The sequence below is a fragment of the Vombatus ursinus genome, unplaced genomic scaffold (assembly GCF_900497805.2).
Source record: "Vombatus ursinus unplaced genomic scaffold, bare-nosed wombat genome assembly UNPS02009205.1, whole genome shotgun sequence".
In the NCBI taxonomy this organism is placed as follows: Eukaryota; Metazoa; Chordata; class Mammalia; order Diprotodontia; family Vombatidae; genus Vombatus; species Vombatus ursinus.
Window position 1 is genome coordinate 57,827,529 of NW_020948983.1, and position 24,952 is coordinate 57,852,480.

General features: G+C 38.5%; 1 protein-coding gene across 1 annotated transcript in view; it reads left to right on the forward strand.

The window, feature by feature from the left end:
- IQCH (IQ motif containing H) overlaps positions 1-23,811 on the forward strand; it is a 257,567-nt gene extending 233,756 nt beyond the window's left edge. The window contains exons 17-20 of the mRNA XM_027851991.1: positions 2,983-3,105; positions 16,110-16,171; positions 21,043-21,151; positions 23,713-23,811. Coding sequence (XP_027707792.1) covers positions 2,983-3,105; positions 16,110-16,171; positions 21,043-21,151; positions 23,713-23,811 — 393 coding nt within the window. The remainder of the gene's footprint in view (positions 1-2,982; positions 3,106-16,109; positions 16,172-21,042; positions 21,152-23,712) is intronic.
- The last annotated feature ends 1,141 nt before the right edge of the window (positions 23,812-24,952 follow it).

Sequence of the window (24,952 nt, forward strand, 5' to 3'; positions counted from 1 at the left end):
TCCAGTGTTCTTTGCTCTGATGTTCTTTCCCTTATACCACATTGCCTTTCTGTATTTCACAGCTCTTACCCTCAAGGAACTTCTCATCTAGTTGGGGAGACAAAACATAAACAAATAAAGACAACTAATAAGGTAGCAAGAAAGAAACCAAGTGTTTGATAAAAACGTATGGTACAGAGGAGGCAGGGCTCCCTGAGGGCTGGAGCGGTCCTGTATAGATTTGTGGAGAAAGAAGGATTTGAGCTAGGCCTTGCTTGATGCATAAGAATTAGGCAAACAGAAGAAGATAGGTCATTCAGACCAAAGGAAATGGGGATATTTTGGCTCTCATTTTAGACTGTTTCCTTTCTGAAACACAATCCCTACTTATTTTTCTAGAGGCTAGAATGACAACCCATTTTCCATAGGGAAGACATTCAAGGTGCCATCTCTTTTTATTCCACTACACAAGAATTACATCCATATGATCACAGGATTTAGTTCTGGAAAGAACTTTAGAGGCCATCTAAGTCACCCCCTTCATTTTACAGACGAGGACATTGAGGACCATGCTTCTTGGTCCCACAGCACAGACAAGAGAGGCAGACGGTAATGGCTCACCTTCTCCCAACCATGATAAAGATTGGGCCAGCCAAGTGCCCACTTTCTCGTTTTCTTTGGCCTGGTCTCAGCTTTGTTAGTTTTTATACAATGGTGGCATAAGAGAAGTTTAGAAGACAAAAATAACCTTGGAATTATCTTGTGAATTCATGGTAATTACCATGCAATTACATGCTCAGTAACCACAATGGAATTCTAGAGTATTTACAGTTCACTTATAACTACAGATCGCTCTGGCTTCCGTGCCTTCATTTTTAAAGTGAGTGTGTTATGGGACGGCCTGGTGGCCATTGTACTTTGCATTGACAGATAGGCAGAGCTGGTCTTGCTTTAATCCAAACTAACCCTAGACTACCTTTATCACCCCTTTGATGACCCTGAGTGAGTCCTGAAGAGTCACTCTATCCCTTTACAGGAGGTTGCTCATATCCTATGTATCCTTGGAATTCCATAACAGCAAACACTTACTGACTAGAATCCCCTAAATGATTTTATCTGAACAGCAAATAAACCACAGAGGGAAAGGCGAAAGGGTATCCAGTTTAGAAAGTTATACTGTCTCAGACACACAACACAAGACACTTACTAGCTGTGTGACCCTGGGCAAGTCATAATACTGAATAGTTTCCTTTATTCTTATAGTTTAAAAAAATCCGTTGTCTAGATGCCTTTCTGTCCTGGTAGAACCAGCCAGAACTTGCACTCACTCCACTGACACATCTTTTGAGAACCTAGGGTCATCTCCATGATGAAACATTGCCAGAAGAATTTAATAGAAGAATAGGATTGACAACTACTTGAAGGTGAATCACGATGGTTACACATAGAGATATGTCTAGGGTTATGAGAGGCTCAGAACAGAACACCCCTACCAGTAGATAGATAAATAGAAACAGAGAGAGAGAGAGACAGAGACAGAGACAGAGACAGATACTGGTGAGAGCAAGGCTGGCTAAAGCCCACAGAGGATTAGCTTTTATCAAAGAACTCAAAACAAAACAAAACAAAACATAACAAACAAAAAAATGAGCAAAAATCAGAAACAGCAACAAGAGGTAGAAATATTGTGGAAAAAATTCGTAGCACTGGACTGTGAATCGGGAACCCTGGGTTCTCACCTTGGCTCTGCCTCTTAAAAACTGTGAACTTGAGGAATTCATCTCCCTTCTCTGGGCTTCAGTTCCCTCATCTATCAGATGAGAAGTGTGGAATAGCTGCTGCTCATTGATTCTCCTTCCAGTTCCAAGTGTCCAAGATTCTAAGTTGTCAAAGGGGAAAAGATGTGAGAAAAGGAAAACAAATAACCTCTGTGAGGGTGATGGGCTAGTGTCACTGCAGAGCCAGCCCCAGAGCCACTCCTTTGGTCATAGTGGAAGGAGGATGGGGGTGTTTACTATAGTAGTTGAAAATAAACCTCAGATCTTCTTAGCATTTGCTGGCAGGACCCACCCCTCCTCTACCCTCCACCCATAGCTACCCTGGATCCATGAGTAACTCTGGGTGCCTATTCCTTCCAGCACCTCAGAGGCTTCTAAAGCACAGTCCCTACCTGGGATTGGGATCCAAACTTTCTATACCAGAGGAATGACAATGACAGTGGCTATACATTCTGGTCTCCAGATTAACAGTTGTCATAAACTTTGGCATCATGATAACTGACCCCTGTGACACATTTACATTTTACTAGTTACTTTACATCTGATAATAAAGGGAGCCTGACGTGGATAAAGCCAGGAAGACTTCGATCCAACTCCCACATTGGCTCTGTAACCCTGGGCAAATCACTTGACCTCTCATGCTCTAGGCAACCCCCCACAACTCTAAGTTGTAGAGAAGGTGCCAGCCTAAATTGATAGAAATACTTTCCTCACCCAGAAGCTCCCTGTATCAATGAAATCACAGGCCCAGCCCCTATCCTTATTTCAAGATAACTTAGTGAGGCAAGTAATACAACTATTATTATCCCAGTTCTATAAATGAAAAAAAAAACTGAGGTCCAATGAGATTAAAGGTCACACATCTGTCTTCTGACTGCAAATTCATTGTCTTTCCTACCACAACACAGCTTCCAAGAACAGACCACATCTGATTTCCAGAAGAAAATAAATTGTGTCTGTTAGGGGCACATTGAAAGAGGCTGACAGGCTGCCAGATTCCTAATGCTTAATTTTGTCAGTGATTGTATTTTAGATACTTTCAGGAAATACTAAAGACTGTTCAGGCCTTACAATAACTGAACTCTTTGGCAGGCTTCCCACTGGTATCAGCAAGAGATACACAAAGGATGATAGCAAAAGAAATGTCCTAAACTCTCCATGAAGGAGCACACAACAGTATTTTTTAAGGTCAGATTCTCACACCTAATTACATGGTCTTTTCCAGCTTGATACATCCATTCGCTATGCAGTGATGTCCAACAACCTGATGCACAGCAACCTCACCCTAGTCTTCTACAGTGTTTTCCTCCAGATGTGTAAGGCCCATGGCATAGGATACGATGTGGAGGTAGGACAAGTGAAAATTAGCCAGTACCAGTTGGGATGGAAAATGTCGCCTACTTAAGCCAATTCAACTCATTTTGTCATCTTGGGAAAATACCTCCACTGGTCCTTCATAGGTTTTCATGGTTTTCAGGAGTATCCTTCACACTACAATACCCTTATTTTGGGCTCCAGGTTTGTACAACCAGCAGGGTTGTAGTTAAGTGTTCTTACTTCTTATTTGCATGCACATCTAATGATGCCCATATACCTCAGCAAACCAAATATTTCAATATAATTGACTGAATACAGAAAGAATGAATCAACCCAGACAACTGCAGTTGGGATTAATTGTTCCAGCTACAGCACACAGCCCCTCTGGAATTAAAGTTTTATTCCCCAAATGATTGAACAGAAACACTTTTCCCTGTGCCCAGAAGGTTCCTAAACTTAACTCTGTTTTTTATCAACCTCAAGGTTATTCTACTTACTCTGGATTCCTCAAAGCAGATATGGTATAATTTGAGGGAAACTGTGAAGTTTTCTTGCCACCTCCCCCCCAAAAAAGTCATTTTCCCTATTATTCACTGATTATTGAAATCCCATAATTTCACATTTATTCCTTTGGTTTAAAAGATCTAGCCTCTGTTAAAATGCAGATGCCTTAGGAAATTTGCACACTTAGGCCTCATTAGTCATTTATACCTTAGGGTGATTTGAATTTATCAGACATTTTCTTGAAGTTATATTTTGAAGGAAAAGAAGAGAAAATGCGGAGGTGGTACCTAGAGAGTGGAAGTTAAGAGGTGCAGTGAGGAAGGCCTCAGGGTACCAAAGATAAACTTTAACTGCCTAACAGTGTACTTGCCCCTAAGGCAGATATATTAAAACTGGGTTCCCAGAAGAAAGTAGGGATAAAAGAAAAAAAATGGAGGTGGGAGAGAAGAAACAAAAGTAAATAACTAGCATTGATATAATGCTTTAAGGTTTACAAAGCAATTATATTAAATGAGTATGTTATCTCATTTAATCTTTATAACAACCTTGTGAAGTAAGTGCTATTATAGATAAAGAAACTGATGCTTGAGAGAGGTTAAGCGACTTCCCTGGGTTCACACACATAGTAAGTCTTCAAGCAAGGGATTTAAACTCAAATCTTCTTGACTCAAAATCTGCTCTTACCCATTGAGCCAATTAGTTCAGAAAGAACCAGAAAAGAAAGGGGGGGGGGGGGAGAAGGTCTAGTAGATGGGAAAATTATAAAAAGAAAAAGGAAAGGAAAAGAAAAGAAAGAAAAAATAGAAATTTCTGAAAGGAGGTAAGGGAAAAAACATTAAAAGAGAAAGAGATACTAAAATGGTGCAATAATAAAGATATGGTACAAGAAATTTCCTTGTGGGTTACATGACTACTCAGAAGCCCAAGAGACTTCTTTTTTTTCCTTCCTTAGAATCTTTTCCCATGTATTAGATAAGTTCTTTTTTATTTGGGGGTGGGGGGTGAGGCAATCAGGGTTAAGTGAGTTGTCCAGAGTCCCACAGCTAGTAAGTGTCAGGTGTCTGAGGCCAAATTTGAACTCAGATCCTCCTGACTCCAAAGCCAGATCTCTGTCCACTGGGCCACCTTGCTACCCCAAATTAGATAAGTTCTTGTAACTTCTTACAGTGTTATCCCTTAGGAAAACCTATGAATGAGGGTGGGGAGGGTTCACTTTAAATGAAATGCTTCTTCCAGGGGTCTTTTTAGAACAACCATCATGTTAAGCATTAGCTTTATTTTCTTACCCAAGTAACTAAACTTCTCTCAGTCTCACTTACTATCTACCTCACAGGGTTTTTTGTTTGTTTTTTGGCTTTGGTGTGTGTGTGTGTGTGTGTGTGTGTGTGTGTGTGAATCAAATGGCAATATGTATGTAAAACACTTTGTAAACTTTACAATGCTATTTCAGTGTGAGTTAATAGTGATACTAATATGGAACAAGAGCAACAAAAATATATTTTTTTTACATTGTAAAATGTAAATTTACATGTAGATTTAAATTGCAGATGAAAAAAAGTGTTGTTTTAAGGAAGCTAAATAACTTCCACAACATTGCAGAATCAGTCAGTCTGTGGTAGAATTGGATCTGAGTGTGTGTGTGTGTGTACATTTTTTAAAACCACAATTCCACTGTAACCTCAGCTGCGTATGCTCCTCTTCATCCCTGGCGCCATGCTGTTGCCTAGGAAACTCCTCCCTACTCAGTCACTGGTGGTGCTCAGCTTTTTACCTGCTCTAATTCAGCTTTATCAGTACCAGCTTGAAGCTAAAGAAAAGGCAAGATTACAGAGATCACAACAAAATGTATTTGTCTAATCATGTGGAGAACCTCCTCCATATAGGTATCAGAAAGGATTAGTAGAGGTTTTGGGAGATGAAATTACCTTTGCAGAAATACATGTGGCCTAATACCCACTGGACAGCAGAAGAAAGAATTTATAATGCTGTGTTCATTCAGATGGATGCAGAGGAAAAAATTAAATATGATGCGATTACTCAACAGGGACAATCCAAGGACAAGGTCATTTATAGTAAGTACACTGACTAGGTTCCCAAAGTAGTTATGAATGCAGATGACCCAGGACCTGCAAAGACCTGACAAAGAAACTATTAAAGAAATGACAGAAAAGACACAAGTAACCCTAGAGAAATCTGTGTCTCAAGCAGGTTGGTGCAACCATGCCAGTTAGAATTGTCAATAAACTTGCCCAATCTCTCTACGTCTAATATGCATCATCTCAGCAAGGAGTGGCTTTTAATCCTGTAGTGGAGCAATGAGTTATTTGGATGGTAGAAATGTAAAAAGATCCAAAGGAGCCTCCAGGATTCAAAATTAACAAGAAGTAGCCAAGTTGTTAGCCATCTGTGTTAACTTAAGAGGCCTTGAATGAAAGGGTACAATTAAGTAATATCAGAAATGAATACAGAAATGGGCAGAATCCATAAGAGTCCATTATCTCTCTATGAGATCACTTCCACTGCTTATAATATGCTGGTCTCATTCTTTTGAAGAAACATAAAATGACTTTTTTTCCTTTTCAAAGCCTCTTTCAGAGAGCAATATGAACTTACAATTGACATGTTTTCTCTCAGAAAGTGAATTCATTGAGATTGGGTTCAACCCTGGTAAGTTTTCATTTCTACCAACTAGACTGAAGCTACTACAATCCTCCCATTGACCCTTAAACTAAATGAACCCTATAATGGCTGCCAGGTAATGAAAAGAATCATGTTGGTATGTGTTGTGTTGTGTGGATAGGTACATGAATACTACAAATAAATAAATGTGTATGTGTGTGCATACACACCTGTGTGTGTGTGTGTGTATATGTATGTATGTATGCATATATGTATGTACCAATGGCTTCTGGGGCCAGGGTTGTACTTGTCTCTGTAGGCAAATTCTCGATGTGATTTAATGATTCTTCCCTGCCCTCCTAAATGTCTCTTTCCCCTACCAGCTTCATCATGCAGCTGTGTTGTAGTGACATTAACAGTCGAGTAATTGACTCAAATCCCAACACTACTTACTACCTTTGTAGCATCCTGTGTTAATTGAGGAAGTCACTTAATTTCTCTTGACCTTCAAATTCTTTACCCATCAAATGAGAGCTTTGAGCTCTGAGGTCTCATAATGCTCTAGATCTTATGTTCCTATGCCTGAAGTTTCTGAATGAGTTAGAGCATTCAAGGCATGGCAGAGGTGCAGAAAAGACGACATTTCCCGAAATAATAGATTCAAAATGAAAACACTCATTTGGGAGAACCATGATTTCCTTTTCCATGAGACCATGTTGTGGCCACAGAACAGGTTGTTTGATATATGAGTAATGGTGCTCTCTGTCAGGTTCATGACCATGTAGGGAAATGAAATGTGTCTAACAACTTATGAGTTCTTTAGCATCTTTGATAACTGGCAAAGCTAAGGACAATGAGACATCCCAGCTGTGGAAAATGTTACAGCTATGACAATGAGGAACAAGTAGCATCTAGGGTAAGTCAAGTCAGGAGCTATAATGGAGACATAGCAGGCAAACAACCAAATACAGCCTTGGCACTCCAGTGAAATCTTTGTCTTCAGCCCTGAGACCCAACCTGGCGCACAAGGAACCTTCTGAGACTTTCCCTACGCCATCCCTATCAAAGCCATAAATTTTGACAGCACTTAAGTTGCACATTACTCTGAAGGAAAAGGGGAATGAAACTCTACTTTCTCAGAGTGTGAATGAGATTTTTTTTTCTTTTTGCTTTACTATTCATTTCTGTACAGATTAAATGTTTTACTGTTTCAGTGCTGTTCCTTGTTAGCCAAGCAAGTAACTGAATACCTGGACCTGAGTTAGCTAAGTTCCCAGTTTTCTAATTGGATGAGGGAAAGGCAAGTCAAATAAGCAAAATAACCAGGGAACAAACAGTTCTCAAAAGAAAAATTGCACACTGTTTGGAATCATATGGAAGATTGCTTTGAGTCACTAATAATTAGAGAAATACAAATCAAAACAGCTCTTACCTCAAATCTAGAAAATTGGCAAAGATTACAAAAGATGTAAATAGCCAATGTGGAAGAGCTATGGAAAGACAATTGCACTAATATACAGTTTGTGAAATAGTGAATTGATCTAATCATACTAGAAAACAATTTGGAATTATTTTTAAAAAGTGACCAAGATGTCGTTACCTTTTGATTCAGAGTTTCCATTTCTGGCATAAAATCCGAGGAGGTCCCAGATAGAAAGAAGGGCTTAAATGCATCAAAATGTTCACAATCACAGTTTTTGTAGTAGCAAGGAACTGGAAACAGATGCTCATTGATTGTGGAAGTGCTAAACAAAAATGTGGCATATGAATATAATGGAATATTACCACACCAACAACAAATATGAAGAATTCAGAGAAGCTTGGGAATACTTACAAAGTAAGCAGAATCAAGAAAACGATACACACAATGGCTACAGCAATGTAAATAGAAGAAAATAAAAGAACAAAACTGAATGCTGTGATTATAATAATCAAGAAGCTTGGCCTTAGAGAGAGCTGAGAAAATGTACCTCCCTCCTTTCTTTGCAGAGGTGGGGGATTATGGGTGTGGAATATTGAATATACTATCAGATTGTTTGATATGTTGGACAGTTTTGATCAGCTGGTTTTTTTTCTCATTTCAAAAGTTCTTTGTTACAAGGGATGATGGTTCATCCATTCCCTCGTAGGGGAGGAGGGATGTATTTAGAAATAAAAGTGATATAAAAAACATAAGATATCAATAAGATTTTCAAAAAATCTAAAATCCACATGATATGACCTTAAGTACACAAGGGTCCACAGCTGGTTATACCTGTAATCTACCTGGAGTCTGTCTAGGATTAAAATTGATGCTTTACGTCAAGATTTTACTGTATAGTTCAAAAATGTATATGTTAGAGGGCAGCGAGGTGGTGCGGTGGATAGAGCACTGGCCTTGGAGTCAGGAGGACCTGAGTTCAAATCTGGTCTCAGACACATGATACTCATTAGCTGTGTGACCCTTGGCAAGTCACTTAACCCCAATTGCCTCATCAAAAAAAAAAGAAAGAAAAAAGTATTATGTATATGTTAAATCCCCCTCTAGCATGTAAGTTCTTTGAGAGTATGGCTGTTTTCTTTGAATCTTTGTTTCCTCAACACCAAGCACAGTGCCTGGAACATCACAGGCATTTAATAAATGCTTGGTGATTCAAAGTTACCTGTACTAGTACTGCAGGGATCCGTTTCCTTTTATGCCAGAGTTACTAGATTGGCAGACTGGGAAATGTTATAGATGTCATTTAAACTAGATTTTAGCAAATGATTTGCCAGTGTTGTTCCAGTTATTGTGGAAAAGAAGCAGAGAGGTGTTCTAGAGCAAAAGTCTCCGGCTTTTTTATTGCATACTGCCATTGGTTAAAAATAAAATTAGGCACACCCCTCTAATATATATATACTTACCTATTTCCTAGTTATATTCATATATTACTGCACTAAAATTCACACACACAAAAACAGACATTTTAAAAGGATGCGATAAAGATGAAATATTTAATCATTGTCAATAGGGAGCCGCTGGAGTTTATGAGTAGGGGAGAGACTGCTTTAAGAAAATCACTTTGACAGCTGTGTGGGGGTGGTTTAGCAAGGAGGGTAAAATTAAATGCAAGGAGAACAATGAGATTATTGCAATAATTCAGGCGTGATGAAGCATGAGTAGTTGAAAATGATACCAAGATTGCAAACTTGGGTAACTGGAAAGATGACGCCTTCAACAGAAATAGGGAAGTGTGGAAGAAGGATGGGTTTGGGAGGAAAGATAATGTAGTAAACTCTGTGAGATATTTTACAAACCTCTGCAACTCACTATGATCCACCCAAAATGAAAAGGGGGTGGGAAGAAGAAGAGAGGTATGGCTCTTAACCACCCAGTCACTGCCCCTAGAGCCAAAGTCAGTCCTCCCAAACCTATCTTCAATGCTATGAAGTGATCTGAGGGAAAGGCAATGAGTATTTTGGGCAGGTAGAAGGTGGGTTCCAATGATAACTGCACAACTGCAGCTGTGGGTGCCTAGGTAGAGGCTAATTTTAAAACTGCCCTCAGGGCAAGATGCATGGTAGGGATATTGGGAACTTGCACAGCAGAGGAAAGGGATAGAATAGGGGAATGTTGGAGGATAAGAATAAGTGTGGCTTACCTGTGATTGGCTGTGAGGAAGAGACTGCAGAGTGACTCATCTTTCCATTCTCTGATTGGTTGATCATACATCCCCTGGGGTCAGGCCACACACCTTTGGGATTAGAACCTACCCTCCACTTTGCAGACAACTGATCTAGATGACAGGGCGAGTGGATTCTGAACTGATTGAATGGCTAGCCCCAAAGAATGATGACCGTTAATGGCTTGATGTCAACTAGAGAGCACTTCTCTAGTTGAGTGTTCCAGGGCCCTGTGCTTGACCCTGTGTTGTTATCAATGAATTGGATATAGGTGTAGATGGAATGCTTATTCAAAATGCAAATAACACAAACTTAGGAGGGACAGCTATCAGATCAGACATCAGAGACATGACCTCAAACTTCAATGGACTAAAACATTGGCTGGAATCTAATAAGATAAAATTAAAGGTTATAAATTTAAAGTTTTCTAGTTGGTGGCCAAGTCACAGGATTTTAGTGTACCACAAATCCAACAAGTTGATACTGTGATATGATGGCCAAAAAGTCTAATGTGATCTTAGACTGCATTAAAACAGGTATTCTCAAGGATTAGGAAAGTGATAATCCACGTACCTGCCCCGAGGGTTCTGCAGTTCTGGGCCCTACATTAATAAGATGGGATATGTCAAGAGAAACACAATGAACACAGTGAAAGCCCTCAAGATCAAGCAACATGAGGACCAAATGAAGTAACTGAGGATGTTTCATTTGAAGAAGAGAAAAGGCACATGATAGTTGTCTTCAAGTGTTTGAAAGAGTTGTCACATGCAAGAGAGTGTGATCCCAGAGGACAGAATGAGGAATAATGGGCGGAAGTTGCAAAGAGGCACATTTAAGCTTGATATAAGCAAAAACAAAGTATTCAAATAAGGAGAAATTTTTCTAACAGGTAGGGCAATCCAAAAGTGGGATGGGGTGCCTAGATAGTTAGTTGGTTCCCCTTCTTTACAGGCCTCAGAACCAAGGCTAAATGACCACTTGTCTGTTAAGTGTAGAAAAGTTTCAGGTATAGTTTGACCTAGATGGCATTGGGGGTCCCTTAGAACTCTGAGAATCTATGATTCCGTAATTTTAAGAGTAAACTCTTTAGGGAAGTCCTTGACTTGGCAGACATCAAAAAAGTTAGCACTCTGCTATACTCTGGAAGAGAGAGTGAGACTGATGACTTTGTGCAATTCTGCCTCACATCCAATTCATATGCAAGTCAAGACATCAACTCATGTGATGACATTGGTCCTCTTTGAAGATGGAGAAACAACAACCACCATTCACAAGGATACCCAAAGCCAGAGTATTTTAATTGCATATTGCTAGACATTCTAGGAAACCTGGACCCTGGATAAAAAGATCAATGGAACTAGAATATGGCCCTTCTACTGCTTTTATTTAATTCTGCCAAGAATGATGCCGTAGATTTCCCTTCTTGTTGATGTTTTAGCAGGAGTCATGGCTGCTCATCTGTGCTTTTAGCATGTCAGAAGATGAGGAAAATGTGGAGACTCACAACTAATGTGTTATTTGTTTAAGTGATCAATTGAAGGAGTCAAATCACCTAGCTTTGGTCTCAACTTAGAAAAGCATAAGGAAGAACAAGTAACAATATGATGCTCTACTTTGCTAATGGGGACTCCAGCCAAGGAATCAAAACCTAATATGAAATCTGCTTTCAAAAAAACAACGACCATAAGATAGTGGGCTGATTGAGAGCCCTACATACCACAGAGTTGAAAGATTGGCTATCAGTCTGTGAAATAGCCCTACCGAATGATTAAGGACCTACTAAAATAGTGTATTTTGACCACCTAATCCCAATATGGGGAGCTTTGGACTTCATGGTGAGCAGAATGAGAGAAGTAATAGAGAGTCAAAGATGCAGGTTCCAAAAGAAAGTCTTCAAACTGTTTCAGATCAACGATTGGTATTAGATGACTTTCTAGAGGGGAAGATATGGGTCAAATTCTAGATGAAGATGAAATTTTATGTTGGAACCCTGTTGGTGGTTATAGAAATTCATCAAGAATTTCTTGGCCTGAAATGGATTTCTGTCCAGAAGCAGGGAGAACAAATGCAGAGGCCATTCCTTTTCTGCCCAATGCTCCATGTGTAGCGGCCCCAAGAGAAGAGAGGCCACCTATAGTCTGATTGATTGGGGTCTGAAGACATCACCATTCATCCTGAGTCATCCACTGGCCCAAAATAAGGCCTGTGGGCCAATAAGTCTAAAGCTACTGACCCTTCCACAGGGGGTCCAATGTGAAAGCTGGTGGCTGCAGAAGTTGGAAGGTTATATAACCAATGACTTGACCAATGAATGACATTCTTAAGGTGATAAGTATCAGGCAAGATAAGGTGATCAGAACAGTTTGGTACTCATTGGTGAAATATATATGTGTATATGTATGTATATATATGTATATATATATATATATATCTCAATCCTAAGTTGTGATGCTATGTATAATGTATATATATATGTGCCCTATGTATTTGGTATATAGCATAGAACTTTAATGCAGAAATCATGTACCATGTATTTGTATGTGGCTTTTTTTACTTAGAATATTTTACCTGTAACTATATAATATGTAACTTAATAGTTGTATGTTGTCTTGACCATGTATACTCAGTATAACTTTCAGGGAATTACTTTTTTTCTTTTTTTTTTTATAGCAGGGAGGATATAATAGACATAGCTAAGAGAAGAAAAGGATATCTAGGTGGTGAAGTGGACAGAGTGCTGGGCCTGGAGTCAGGAAGACTTATCTTCCTGAGTTCAAATCTGGCCTCAGATATTTACTAGCTGTATGATCCCGGGCAAGTTACTTCACCCTGTTTACCTCAATTTCCTCATCTTCAAAATAAACTGGAGAAAGAAATGGCAAACCACTCCAGTATCTTTGCCAAGAAAACCCCAAATGGGGTCATAAAGAGTTGGACATAAATGAAAATGACCGAACAACAAGAAAAGAGGAGAAAGGGACTACATTTCCCACAATAAGAACTAAGAATAAGAATAAGAACTAAGAATAAGAACACTCTTTGGATGAAGATGGACTCTACTCCTCTTAGGCTACGCTTCCTGTGAGACCTATTGGGCCCACAAGACAGGTTGATTTACATCAGAGGGATTGACAGAAAAAAGTAATAAGATGAAAGAGTAATGGTGGCCTCTGCAAGGTTCCTGACCATGTGAGGCAGTGACAGCATCTAGGAATTGGTCCTGGAGTATCCCGAAGGCCCCATAAAAGAGAGAAGACGTGGCATCCTGGCTGAGGAAAATTTGGCAAACTGACCATGAACAGGAATAGCAAGTAATGTCTCAGGAAAGCTAAGACGGGAGTTTCGTTGGAAATAGTGACTACGGAGAAGCGAACTATCAATTCAATTTGATTCAGATTTGATCCATCACTGAATTCTTCATTTTCAGCCCTGAAACTGATCCTGGAGAATAATGAAGGTGCTTTGCTTCTGCCTTCCCTATGAGAGCCATGAGTTTTGGTAGAACTCAAGTTCCAAAACACTCTGAAGATAAAGGGGAATAAAACTATACCCTTTCCAGAAAGTGAGCAAGATTGTTTTCTGCTTTATTATTCATTTCTGTTCTGATTAAATGTATTACTATTTCAGTACTCTTCTTGAATCCATTAGCATGGCAAACAAATTCTTAAAACTTAACTTCATAAGTTGCCTGTTTGGCAGTTCTCAGATGAAGAAATTAAAGCCATTTATAGTCATATGAAAAAATGCTCTAAATCACTATTGATTAAAGAAAGGCAAATCAAAACAACTCTGAGGTACCATATCACACTCATCAGATTGGTCAACATGACAAACAAGGAAAATGATAAATGCTGGAGAAGATGTGGGAAAATTGGAACACTAATGCATTGTTGGTGGAGTTGTGAAATGATCCAACCATTTTGGAGAGCAATTTGGAGCTATGCCCAAAGGCCTATAAAAATGTGCATACCCTTTGTCCCAGCAATAGCTGGGCTATATCCCAGAGAGATCATACAAATGGGAAAAGGACCCACATGTACAAAAATATTTGTAGCAGCTCTTTTTGTGGTGGCAAAGAATTGGAAATTGAGAGGATGCCCATCAACTGGGGAATGGCTGAGCAAGTTGTAGTATATGAATGTAATGAAATATTATTGTGCTATAAGAAATGATGAACAGGCTGACTTCAGAAAAACCTGTAAAGACTTGTATGATTTGATGCTGAGTGAAGTGAGAAGAACCAGAATAACATTGTACACAGTAACAGCCACATTGTGTGATGACTAATATTGGTAAACTTAACCCTTCTCAGCAATGCAAGGATCTAAGACATCTCCAAAGGTCTCATGATGAAAAATACAATCCATATCTGAAGTAAGGACTATGGAGTTTGAATGCAGGTCGAAGCATACTATTTGCTATTTTTTTTCTTCTGTTGTGTTTTGTTTCCTCTTTCTGGTGGTTCCTCCTGTTGGTTCTAATTCTTACTTACATCACTAATGTGAAAATATGTTTAATAGGAATGTTTATGTATAGCCTACATCAGATTACACACTGTCTTGGGAAGGGAGGTGGGAAGGGAGGGGGAGAAAAATTTAAAACTCTAAAGATTATGGAAGTGATTGTTGATAATTAAAAATGAATTAATTTAAAAATAATTTTTTAAAAAAAGAAGTTGCCTGTTTTCTAATTGGTCAGAGGTAAAGCAAACCACATAGTCTTGTAAAAAACTTTTCAAAATATCTATAATTTGGATCTAAGTCTATTAGGATCCAGATTCACTGGCTACTAGAGATCTATTCCATTGGAGGGAGGGGGGAAAATGCCTACTATGTGTCAGGCACTGTGCTAAACACCTTGCAAGCATTTTCTCATTTGAACCTCTGAACAACCCAAGGAGGTGGGTGTTTATTATTTATTCCCATTTTACACTTGAGGAAATTGAGGCAGAAAGAAATTAAGTGACTTGCTCAAGCTAGTAAGTGCCTGAGGCTGAATCTGAATGACAGAGGTCTTCTTGACTCCAGGCCCAGCATTCTATCTACTGTACCACCTCGCTGCCTCATAGCCTTAGCTTTGGGGCTAGAATACTGCCATATTGCAAGAGTCTTTTGTGTAAATGCAAATACCCCCCACACAGGTAAGACATTAAGTTGTCAGTCATTGTCACTTTAAGAGCTATTAGTTTATCATATTGCTTTCCAGTAGTTTGCTAGAGAAAATGGTGCACAGGAGAGATTCACATAGTAGGAGGTCAGGATAAGAGAATAGAAAAACTCAGGTCATGGGAAGCTGCTGCAGAAGACAGCCCTGGACAAGATACCACAGGAGGGACCCTGGCAGCTAGGAAATGGTATAGGGGTACTGGTGCTTGGGAAGGACTTTTAGATGTAAACATATCCATCTTTGCTTTATTCTTTTGCATGACTTAGTCCTGTCTGAGCCTAAATGTAAACTCATTTTTTGAAGTAGAAAATAAAACCTCAAAAGAAAACTCTGAATAAGTCATTCACTTCTATTACTACATTTCGCTTGGTGATTAGAAAACAGAAATTCTGGCCTCATTTCTTGAAGGGCTCTAAATGGTCCACACTTGCATGAGACAGAACACTTCTGGGATGTTTTGGTCATCTAAAACCATTTATAGTACTTAATTATGGGTGATGCTCCTAAAACATCTGGTCAGTCCAGAGCCAAATCTGACAACATTCATCCATTAAAAGGAAGATGTAACCTGTGTGTCAATGAAGAAATCCTGAAATACGAAGCTCTCACTGAAAGTGATTTGTTGCAATTCAATTCCACAGACATTTATTAAGTACTTGCTATGTGCAAGACAGTATGTAATTAGATGTGTTAGTAATTAGAAGCATAGAATCATAGAATTGGAAGAGACCTTAAAGGTCATTTCATCCAACCTACCACCCAACTTGGGGATTCCTTCCTCAACATTTCAGATGCTATCTCTTCTTAAATGCTTCTGGGAAAAGGGAGCTTATTACTACCAGAAGTCAATCCATTCTGTTCTTGGATCAAGATAATATTAGAAAGTTGTTTATAATGGGCCTCTTTATAACTTCAGCTGATCGGTCTTAGATCTGCTTTCTGGAGCTACACACACATACATATACACACACCACACACACATTTTCTCCTTCCTCCATTTGACAAACAGTTATTTCTTCATTTCATGCTTTGAGTGGTATTAAGTTGAATGCTTTCTTTATGTTTCCTTTAAGAAAAATAAATATTTCTTCTCCAATTTTGCAGGAAAAACAAGGAACAGTTGTTTTATTATATGAAACTCAGAAGAGGTATAGATTGGGAATTTTGTGAGTATGAAATATTTGAGTACAGTTAAACAAAGAAATAGGCATTGCAATTGAAAGTAATTCTGCTTTTACGTATTTTAATCAAAGCACTGATTTATTGAAAGACCATTTAATTTTGTGTAGAAAAACAGATGGTATTGCACAAAGTGGCCCTGTAACACGTTGGTTTTTTTAAAATATGATTGATTTATTGCCAAAAGGTTAGTTGTGACAGCTATCTGCACAAGCACATGAGCACTCATACACACAAACACATGCAAGTTACATATTGGGCCAGCATCCATCTCTGTAGAAGGGAAGCTGGGAATAAGCTCCACTGGGATGGTCCAAATAAGCAGCACTAAGCATCCGACCACAGCTTCCACCATTGCTTTCCCAATTTCACTGTGTGGCATTTGCAAACTCTGGTACAGCATGAGCCTCAACCCCAAGCTGACACACATTTCTATGAACATTCACATGCTCCACAATCAGAGCACAAGAGGAGAAACCCAAGGCCAAATGCCACAAGTACCCTCAGCCCCAACGGGTATCTCTCCTGTGCTCAAGTCCATTGACCCCATCCTCCTTTTACCTAGGATGGGCCAATTTCCAAAGGTAGCAGCCTGTTTCCTACCTCAGCATACCCCTAAATAGTCCAGCACAGGTATCTCTCTCTACTCATGTCAGCTGTCCTCTGAAGCAGTGAAGACATCAAAGGACTGAGAGCCTGCTCTATTTTATACCCATCACTTACCCTTCTTTCTGCACTGACCAGGTTCCACAGTGGCCCCATTCTCCTTAGTACATTGATAAGGAGATGGGGGAAGGGAAAAGGAGGACTGGGGATGTGACCCACGGATTCATTCATTCAACTATTTGCAGGACACTGTGATAGATATAAGGATGAATAAAGCATAACCTTTTTCCTCAAAGAGTTTATAATCTACTATTATAATATACTAATATTACAAGTATGCAACTAACCATAATACAAGACAGATTGTATATTATAAGAGAGGTTTGAACAGACTGTTACAAGGGTTCATACATAGAAGAGATTGTATATGGTTGATAAGACTCAAGGAAAGTTCCGTGAAGAAGATGGCACTTGTGCTGGGCCTTGAAGGACAGATAGAATTCTAACAAATACAGAAGAGGGTGGGAGGTAGAAGGCAGCTGTGGCAGAGTGATGGAGGAAGCACTCTATCAATTTCAGAAAAAGGAGACAGCATGGGCAAAAGCATGAAAGCCCAAATATAAGCACGCTCGGGGAAGATCATCTTGTCAAGGTTGACTCAAATGTTGGGAACGTGTGGGGAAATGTGGGAAATAAAGTTAAAAAGGTGGGTTGGGGGAAAAAAAGAAAAGCAAAAAACATTAGATCAGTAGAAAGAGAGCTAGGGACTCCCTGCTCAGGTGGGAAGCCCTATCACTCCAATGCTCAAAAAAGAGCCCAAGAGATTAGTCAAGATGTTCCATAAAATGGTAGGATCCCCTGTCCCTTTTTTTTTTTTTAATCCTGGTAGCAACTTCAGGCAGTCTTCCATGGGTATTCACTAGGGCTGCCTTCTACAGATTTGTTATTCCTCAATTCATCCCAATATTATGTGCATTTGTCTCCAGGATCTCTTGCTCTTCCTAGCATTAGCAATGTAGTGAGAATATTGTTTTAACCATAGATCTGGACATTTTAGAGCTGGAAGGGATCTCAGAACTCCTCTCCTAGATATCATATGAATATTCAGCTCTTTTCCAAAAAAGTGGCAAATAACCCCACCTATTGTTTAGCCTTCTTTTGTTTGTCCAAGTGCTCTTTAACCTATTTATGCCCCAGCAAATCATATTAGCTTTCTATTTGCTCTTATCTAGTAGCAAGAAATAAACAAACAAGATGCAGTTGGAATACTGAGTTCAAGTTCCTTCTCACTGTCTGTAATGGTAGTGATAAATCTACTATGAGCACATACATGAAAACAGCTTTGATTTGACTCCCTCCTCAGCCTTCCCTCAGGCCTAATCCTCAAGCTTTTACTTTCCCTGAAGAAAATAGCAATTTATAATTAGAACCTGAAAGCCAGTGGCGAGACATTTTTGTTTCCTTCTCTCCAAATCTCTGGCTCTGGTACCATAGGATGCAAAAGAGCACGGGGCACTGGGGAAGAACTCAGGGAACCAAGCAATAGCAGTCCCTCCAGGTTGGCGAGGAGTTTGTGGTAATCAGAGATCAGGAAGAGGTGGTCAGGGAATCTAGGAAGGTAGCAAAGGTTTAGAGGAGGGCAGATCTCAAAAGTTAGGAATCTAAGAAACACATCAGTTAAGTTAAGGCATTAGAGGTTCCTTAGGTAAGTTCTACCATGGCTTGCACAAACCTGGGCCTGCATCTAGTGTTTCCAGCTGGGAAAGAAATGTAATTATAGGCCATGGGCTAAGCACTGGGAATACGAAGAAAGCCAAAAGCACTAAATCAAGCTCCTGCCTTTCCCAAGCTTCCATAGGAATGGGGGAACCAACATGCAGATGAGAGGAAGCCATGGGAGTTTATTGAGCAGGGGTTGACTTGGGCAGACCTACAGATCAAAGGTCTGTATCTCGAACTTTTCTCTAGCAGTTCATTGAACTTCTCTTATGACATTTCAAATCTGTCTTGTAGCTGTTTCTTGTACTCACCCTATTTCCTCTTTTAGATTATAAAAGTCTTTCCCTATCCAGTACCAAAAGGTTCTGCCCTCGCTGAAGGAAGTCTTCCCAGCCTCTCCAGTCACTTACATCCTCCCCTCTAAGGCTCCCTGCCTTCTTCTCCATATCTATTGTGTAAATACTTCCATATTTGGTGTTCTCTCTCTCATTAGTATGTAAGTTCCTCAAAGACCAAGACTGATTTTGCACTTTTGCCTTTCTTTATGTCCTCAGTGCCTAGCACAGAGTAAGCACTTTATGCTTGTTGATTGATTGAATGATCAGCTTATTCTGACAAAACTTGCTATGGCTTTCTTTTCAAGTGTCCTAAGTATAAAAAAACACCCCTGGCTATCTACTGGTGGACAGGAGGTCTGATGAGGGTAAGGCTAGCAGGTTGTCAGATAATGGAAGAAGTCATTAATTAGTAAGAGGAGTTTAGGATTGAGGACTGGTGTCTGGGGCAGTGCTCTCATAATCAAAGTACATATTTGTTTTAAGTTTGTAGCACTCAACTATATGCACCACTACTCTCTAAATCTTCACCTTTCTTCGTAAAGACTTGGTTCAAAAGCTCAATTGTGTAAGGACAGGCTAGAGAGACAAGGATAGAAAGTAATTTCTGTGACAAAGACCTAAGGCAGGACAAGGGTTAGAAAAGGACCTAAAGGCTTCCATTGACTGAAAGCTCAGGACAATGCCCTTGATGTGGCAGCCAATTCAATTCAACCATAATGTATCAAAGACCAAAAATAAGCTGCATTGTGCCTGGGGGAAAATGCAAAGTTAGACTACATTTAAACAAATAAAGGATCCATAGCCAGGGCAATGTTAGCCTAGTTGCTTTGACCAGATGACATCTGCAGTACCGTGTATACTTTGGGGTGCCATATTTTAGAAGAGACATTGATGAGTTGGACTGCATCTAAAAGATGGTAGGATGATGAAGGGACTCAAAACTATAGCATGGGAGTATCATTTGAAAGAACTGGGAACAGTTTTAGCCTGGGGAAAAGAAGACTTGGTAGGGAGGTTGTAGGGAAGGACAGGTCATGATAGCTGCTTTCAAATGTTTGAAGTCTGGTCATGTGGAAGAGAGATTAGAGTAGCTCTGCTTGGCCCTACAGGGCACCAAGGCCAGTGTGTAAAAGTTAATGGAAAACAAATTTCTGCTCAGATAAAACGGAAAAAAAACTTCCTAGAAATCAGAGTTATCTAAAACTGAAAGAGTCTGTCTGAAAAAGTAGTGAATTCCATATCAGCGGAAGTCTTGAAACAGAGGCTCTTCAGGAATCTTGAAGAGGTTATTGCTGCTAAAGTTAGACTTTGACGGCCTCTGAAGCACCTTCCAACTCTTCACTTCTATGATTTTATGACATAGGGAAGGAGCCAAAAGCCTTAACTATCAAGTAACTAGATTTCAGAGAATTCAATGCAAGCCACAGGGACGCAAACAATAGGATATTAATTCAGATCATTTCCTCTCTGAAAAAAATCAGGAAATTATACTTCCACTACCTTTCTTATGAGGTTGTTGTGAGAAAACCTTATAAATATGAGTTGTTATTATTACAGAATCAGAATCTTGAAGTAGAAAGAGACTTGAAAGGTCATCTTCAGATTACCTTGTGGCTACAGCTGAAGTGTGTAGAGTGTGTGTATAGGCTTGTTGTGAAAGTAGTGAATTAATGGGGTGTTTCCCCTTTGTAGCACAGGTAGATAGCAACCTATGAGTATGACAAAGAAAGTAGACCACCAAAGAGCCAAACTATAATTCTATTGTGTGGAAACAAGGACACAGCAAAAGTCTCAATAATGCTGAGGTTCATATGTCTCTATATTCAAAAGAATTATGTCAGGCATGAATTATACTGGTGTGCATAGCAACAGTTCTGTTAAACTAATTTAAACATTAAAAACATATGAGCTCATACCAGTGGCCTGGCTCAGTGGTAGCCTTTTGCTTGGAATAACTGAACCTATTGCTATCTTCTGCTAAGTTGATTAATAAAAAATATTTATTACACAAATCCTTTTTGTTGACAAGTTAAAATGGAGCCTCATCTTTCATATCTCCCTGAAGATTGCCACCTTGTGAGATTGAAAATACTCATTAAATGCCATCACCAGACAGGCACAAATGAGAGGGTGATTGTTTTTAAGCATGTGAGGGGAATCGTTGGTAAACTCGTTTGTTTGGATATCATTAACAGAACAATCGCAGAGGATCTCCAGGGGGTCCTCATGACCTTCGCTCACAATCTCTTCATCATCCATCAAGAAATATCATCACCTAATATGCAAGGCGAGACCAATTTTAAGGTGAGGTGTTAATTAACTAACGATCCTGGTTGATTTCTGTACAAGGGCTGAAAATACCTCATGCTGTATTGTAAACAAGTGCTAAACCATCCTTTTTTATTGTTAGCAGTGCATATTTTACAATGTGGAGGGTCAATATTGTAAGGTCCCCGCTGAACCTGTTAGTTAAATTTAATAGTTTGAAACTTTTCCTTTGAAATCTAGTAGACTTACTTTAACTTAATGCTATTTCCAAAACTACATTTCCACATTTCAAAAGTGAGAGAGTACACATGAATGTCACACTGGAGCCAGAAGACCGTCACAATCAGAATCACAAGCTAAAAATGTACTTTAAATAATACTACAGACTGGTTGGTTATTTCCTAAGGAATTAAGAATCATAGAGACTCCATGAAATCATAAAAAGATAGGTGTAATTTCTGTGTGTCTCAGTTTCCTTATTCTTTAAATGATCTCTAAGGCCCCTTCCAGTTCCTAAACTTGCTAATTTAATGATGATAATGATTTAGGTATATCAACATGGACCATTAGAATACCATAGTATATTTTATGTCCTTTGCTCTGGCCCAGTTTTATCAAATTACAATAGCTATTTCATTTCTGACTTCCTGAGGCCTGTGAGTAGTTTCAAGGATGTTGACAAAGTTCAGGGCAGGATTACTGATTGTAATTCTTAAATATTCAGAAAACAGGAACCAGTACCATATCAAAGATGGTTGTAATCCTAGCTAGACAAAAATGGTCATGTAAGCATAACTCCAATTCATCATTAACCAACCAGCCATGACTTAAAAACCAAGATTAAGTAAGTCAGAGTACCATGTTCATTTTTCCTCATAACTCCTTCCCCTGAAACAGAAAGCTTCACATTTATTCTTGAATACATTTAATTTTTCAATACATTTTCCTCTAGACTAGTTCTATTTTAATAACAATAACAATAGTAATACAGGCTTCCTCTTACATACTGGTTTATTATTTTCTGGGTATTTTCACATTCATTATCATATGTAGTAGCATTATATATGGCCCCATTATATTAAAGATATTCACTCTCCAAATGGACCAGTGCTGCATCACTTTTCACTAGTCCCAAATGGCATATGTTCTATTTCACATCATGGTCCATTGCTAGTCTAATGTATCTGTTAACTAACTGTCCATATGCACAAATTTGCAAATGACAAGGACAGCCATGTCCAAATTTGGAGATCATTCAAAACCAGAAGGCCCAGGCCAAAACCAGTTGGCCTCTTAGCTTAGTCCTAAGGCAAGCAGAATTTATAAACCCCTGTTTAAGTGAAACTATTTCTATTGCCCTTTTCTACAATTGAATATGATCAAGACAATGCTCTTAGAAGCCTGAATGGCTCAAAAGTCCCTTCCTGTTTTGTTTATCTCTTCTAAAAAACAGAATTATCTTAATATATATATATCCCCAAAATTCTTTCAAAGTGTGTCAATAGGTGAATTGTTTTTTAATGTCTTTAAATGGTTCCCTAGCCTGTAGATGGGACAAGGTTCTACAGATGGTTTGAAATAACAGAACGAATTTATCTAAAGAAAAGTCTGAGAGGCCAAAGGTGCTACTAGTTTTATGGGACATCTTCATCTCCTTGTTTCTTATCCATCTTATCCATAACTCCTAAAGTGAATCAATATAAAATGCCCATTTTTTCCAATAACTTATTTATAAGTTAGATGGATAACCAGGGGGAGAAGAAAGGGATTTTTTTAGTCCTATAAGATAAAATATTTTAAAAAACCTAAAATTATAAAAATGATCATGATGATAGCTAGTATTTATCCCTTTAAGGTTTGCGAAGCAGTTTATAAATACTATCTCATTTGATCCTCACAACAACCTTGGGAAGTAGATGTTATTATCATTCTCATTTTACAGATGACATAACTGAGGTAAATTGACATTAAAGGACTTGCTCAGGATCTCAAAGTGAATTAAGCGCCTAAGGCTGGATTAGATCTCAGGTCTTCCTGACTCCAAGACCAGTACTCAATCCACTATGCTATCTTGCTGCCTCTATGCAATAATAATCACATTATAATTATTATCTCTATATGAAAATAATGAGAAGTTGATATATGTGACACTTTCTTTGTAAAAGCATTTCTCATCTACTCCTTCATTTATCCAATGAAGTTGAGTAGCTCTTTTTTTCAGTTTGCAGACAAGAAAACTGAAGTACTGAGAGATTAAATATTTTGACTAATATTATGTACCTAGTTAGTAGAGAGACATGACCAGAAGCCAGATCTCTTGACTCCTTAGACTGAGCCCGGTACTTTACCTTCTCCATGCTGACTCAAGTACAATCTTCTGTTCCTATAATGGAGGATAAATCTACTTGAAAAGTAAAAGCTATGTTTAAAATAAAGAGTTATCTGAGCTCTTTTCTGAAAAGTAACTAATGGCTCTATGAGCTCTCATCTGCCAAGAAGCCATACTTGTAGATTCATAAGACTGCATATGATTGCCAAGAAGGTTGTTGGAATGTTTCATAAAAGACTAATGGGTATTGTTTTCATGTTCATCACAGAGGTTTATTGATGATGTTGAGACAGTCCTAGGAATTATGTCAGAAAACAAAACAAGATCTGAAAAACAAGCTGCCAAAGACAAGAATAAGTTCATCTGAGAATCATAGTTCATTGATATCTGCAAACACTATCATTCTTAGTACCCATTTGGAAGCAACAACAACCACGATTTTCTCATTGACAGGGAGAGACATAACTTTTTCTTTGTCTTCTAGCAGTCAAATTAAAACTTGGTGGTGTGAGAAATTGGAACAACATTCTTTGTTATTTGCTATTAAGGGATCTTAATTTATTTGTCAAACTATAACTGTAATTCTGTATTTAAGTTTGCATACACTCAACTTGTTTTAGCCAACGAAAAGAAAAAATCTAATAAATAAAAAAGACCATTTCTTTATTTACACTATATTTTTACATACTTTTAGACTCAAGAAACTTCTATTTTTTAAACTTCATAGATAGGTGGGTTTGGAGGGGTGGAATTTGTGGAGCTTTGGTTATTCCTGAGAGGAATATGTCTACTGTATTTTTTTTTCTAATAAGCAACTTTTTTTTCTTACAAATAATCACTGTCATCTTTCAAAACCTGAATGTCTTTGTTTGTTTTCTTTTTAAAAATTGTTAAGATTTTTTAAAAATCCTTTTACCTTTACTGTATTTTCTTTACACAAAGTCAAAAAAAAATTTTTGTCATTTCCAAGTGGTCGAGCCCTAGCAGTCTACCATCAGGCTCTAACTAAAGCTATAGAATTTATCTAGGTGGCAGCATGTGCTCTTATTTTAAGCTACAGAATAACCCCAATCCTGTCGATTGAATGAACAGTCTTGCTCCTCGGTACTTGTGTTCTATGACTGCAGTCATAGGATTTTCACTAGTAATAGTACAATGCATGTATTTGGCTATATTTTTTTAAAAGGTAATTATCAAAAATACAGGGTGCCAAGCATAAACCAGAATATTTGTTTCATTGCTATATGATTCAGTTTTGTCAGAGAATGGGAAAAAAATAAAAGCTAAATCAAAATGCTGCAGTCATGTTGATTTCTGTTTTAAATAAACATTACCTTCCTATTTTAAAAATATTTGAGTATATTGAGTTTTTAGTACTGTTTTTGCGATTGTGTTTCTATCATTCCTTAACTTCACTTTAGCTCTTGGCTGAGCATTCCTGCTCTATATTTTAGCCAGTTTCTTTTTGTTTCAGCCTTTGTTTTCCTGCAGTTGAAAACACATTTATT